Consider the following 3,526-nt stretch of genomic DNA (forward strand, 5'->3'; position numbering starts at 1 on the left):
CCTTTTGCCACTTGAGCTAGGCCTTGGGGGCATTTTGTTTGAATGTTTATTGTGTAGTTAAATGGGTATATGAAGCCCCAGCAAGAGAACTAGTGCTGAAAGCTAATCTTTTTGAGAGATAAAGTTTCTTGTTCAATTATTTAGACATATTAATCGCAGATTGAAGTTGTTAATCTTTCTTCCTTGTACATATTTATTTGATGTTTGCACCATGTTTTTGCCACTGTCCTACTTTTTCTTTTAAAAACTTGTAATAGTTAAAGACATAGTATTGCAGCTTCCAGATTCTATGAAGCAAAGTCAGGCTGACCTGTATCTCGAAACTTACCAAGTTTTGGATTTGGAAATGAGCCGTCTGCGTGAAATTCAGAGATGGCAAGCATCCGCGGCATCTAAGGTTTGAACTGACTATTCTGTTTATCTATAATCTATACTAATGAATTTCTTCTCATTCAAGCTTTTCTGCTCGATCTGTCTCAATGCAGCTGGCAGCTGACATGCAACGTTTTTCCAGACCTGAGCGTCGTATTAATGGTCCCACAGTAACTCATCTTTGGTCTGTACACGTGTTTTATCTTTTCATTAGTCTGTTCTCTTGTGCTTCTAAAATAGATTAGTCTTTTCTCTTTATTCTGTATTGTGATGATTTATTATTGGGTAAAGATTACATGTTACTATTTTGTATTCACTTCCTTGATTGTTATTGCTTCTTTTAGAGTGTGTATAATCTTGGAAAATGTTGACAAGAGGGAAAGCGGCCCTCCACCTCCAATCATGAGGTTGGGGGTTTGAGTCACCAATATAGCAAAGTGGGAAAAAAACCACTATCCTGGGTATGGCTGTTTTTTGCGTGGGGGTTAAGTTTAACCAAATCTGAAAAAAAGATCTTCGGAAACATGTCAATTTTCCGTTAGAGTCTCTTCTTTAGCACAATTGGAAACTGCTATTTACATAGCAGTTTATTTTCAAAAAAATTGATAGTTGTCAAAGACAAATTTGGATAAGTCGAGATTTACGGAATGTAGTACTTGGTCCGGCTGCTGAAAATTTGATCTGATGAACATAGCTTATTACTTGAGACTTAAAATTAGGCGAGGCAGTCAAATTCCTCTCTACATAGATTTGACCTAGAAAGCCAGTATGTGTTTGCTCTTTTGGAGAGGATGTTCGTGCAGTATTGTTTGATTAATCTTTGTGATGCAAGCAGAGACCAGTTATTTGCACAGATCAAAATCATTTGATGAATTCTTCTTGCAAATATGCCACACCACGTCACCACCTGATTTCTGATTATTACATGATTATTTTCCCAAAAAAGAAGAAGAAAAAGCATTCAGTTGAGAACTGCTGAAGTTTTATTGTGAAAATGAACTTGCACCTTTACTAGTTCATTTAGTTTATCTTTTCTGTTTTATTGAGCTTATGCTTGGTGTATTTTCTTCGTTTTCCATAATGCACTTGAATCACTAACTTCTCACTGATCATTAGGGCATAAATTTCAAATGAATTTATTGCAGGTCCATGCTGAAATTACTTGATGTTCTGATCCAGCTTGATCATCTTAAAAATGCAAAAGCTAGTATACCTAATGACTTCTCTTGGTACAAAAGGTGTGTGTCATAGTTGTTTGTATTTCATGAGTGCTCAACTTTTCCATCCCTGCCATTTAGGACAATTAGTTGCACAAAGGCTTAACATGTTATAAATTGATTACTTAAAAGTAGTAATACTTTTATCAGTTTTGGTAGTGTTTGTCAATCAAAAAACAAGGAAAGTATTAAGTTACCAGTTTTTTTTTTAAAAACCCCAAAAAACAAGGGAAATATTTGAACAAAGTGATCATTCTAAAAGAAAATCAATGTAACTGATGGTAAAAGTTCTTTCATTTTCACGACAACCTCATGCTTGGTGTTAATTCATGAGAATGTCTTCCATAACTTGATTGCAATCAAGAATATCGCATTTTGCATATTTTATTGAAACTCTCTTAGTAGCATATTTCTGGGGTAATATCTTTTAAGGTGTTGTATATTCTTGTTCAGTGTATACTGAGTGTGGTCACTCTTTGCTCCAAATTTTTGTTCTGATTTTTCAATTTGAAAGAGTTCTTGAAAACATAGGATCTGTTGTGCCCCCTAAAAAATTGTGTAACCACCAAAAATTAGAGGTAACCCCAACACCCCCTCCCCAGAGCATCATAGGATGTGGAAAAGGCAGGATCCTGGTTTTGAACTTTGAACTGCCAGTCTGCCAGGGTGAAGGGGCCAAATCTTGGTGGTCCCCTCACGGTGTAAAGGAGAGAACAATGGCCAAGAAGAAATGGTTAAAGCCAAAGGTCCCACAAAATCTTATTTAATTGTTTGTTTGTTCTGGGTGCTTGCATCAGAGAAACAATTTAGTATCATGAAGTGTCGATCATCAAATTTTATGTTTATAATGAAGTAGCCTAAATTTGGAATGAAATGAGCCTGAATAGAGCGCAATAAATGCAGAGGATTCGTATAGTCCACTAGACTAGTTAGGGATTAAGCTTAGCTGATCGATTGAATGAAGCGGCTTAAAGAAATCTGTTACATGGTTTTCTCCTTTCCCCTCTATTTTGTACTTTTCCCAACACCAGGAAGTTCAATGTAACCATCCATTTAGTAGAACTTCTTCCTATTTGAAAGCGTTTCATTTGTTTGTCATATCCAATATGCCAGGACATTCACACAAGTTAGTGTGCAGTGGCAAGATACAGATTCAATGAGGGAGGAGTTGGATGATTTACAGGTATATATCTACTTCTTTTGTATGTTTAGGTTTTTGAATCATGTTAACTTGCACGTATTTGTATGTGCTGAACATGAATTGTTACATACTTGCAGATCTTCTTGAGCACGAGGTGGGCTATTTTGTTAAACTTGCATGTTGAGATGTTCCGTGTGAACAAGTATCCTTCAAATGAACATTCTCTACCCAGAGGAATGGTTAATCAATGTTGCTGCACTGAGTGAATTTTGTTGCATATGAATGTATGTATTTATGACTGGATGCTCATGACCCCTAAGATCTGTCATGATAAATCTCATGTTATTGGTGTCTAATCCCAAAGAATAAAGCCCAAATGAAGGAAAAATTCTAAACCTATCAGAGAATGGTGGGCCTTTTTAAATTTAGATCCTTGCACCAACTGATTAACCATTCTTATATTGGATGCTAGACCTGAACCGCTATTTGATGAAATTAATTCCCTGCACAACATCAGTGCCTCTCCAGCATTTCTCTCAGCTAAGACTAAATACATGACAACTCGATGCAGATTATGAGGCCAACCTTGAAATTGTGTTGCAAACACTACTCAGAAGTGTTATTCTAGAACCAGAGAGACCACTGGTTAGTCAACCTAACTCCGACTTCTCCTCTCACTCTAATACTTCTCTCTCCCATGGAACCAAGTAGGTTCGAACTCTTGCACCCAAGGGTGTTGCCTAGTGGTCAATGAAGTGGTTCAAAACTCAGTGGAGACAAAAAACACTAGGTGATT

The 3,526-nt window shown here is 36.7% G+C and overlaps 1 protein-coding gene across 1 annotated transcript; it reads left to right on the forward strand.

Annotated features, from left to right (window-relative positions):
* Positions 1-276: 276 nt before the first annotated feature.
* On the forward strand, positions 277-3,432 carry LOC102583736 (protein PIR-like). Its single transcript, XM_015305904.1, has 5 exons — positions 277-397; positions 486-556; positions 1,518-1,610; positions 2,703-2,772; positions 2,868-3,432. Exons 1-5 carry the CDS (start codon positions 290-292, stop codon positions 2,994-2,996), a joined length of 471 nt encoding a protein of 156 aa, XP_015161390.1. The 5' UTR covers positions 277-289; the 3' UTR covers positions 2,997-3,432.
* Positions 3,433-3,526: the final 94 nt, after the last annotated feature.

Source organism: Solanum tuberosum, unplaced genomic scaffold (genome assembly GCF_000226075.1).
Source record: "Solanum tuberosum cultivar DM 1-3 516 R44 unplaced genomic scaffold, SolTub_3.0 contig00213, whole genome shotgun sequence".
NCBI lineage: Eukaryota > Viridiplantae > Streptophyta > Magnoliopsida > Solanales > Solanaceae > Solanum > Solanum tuberosum.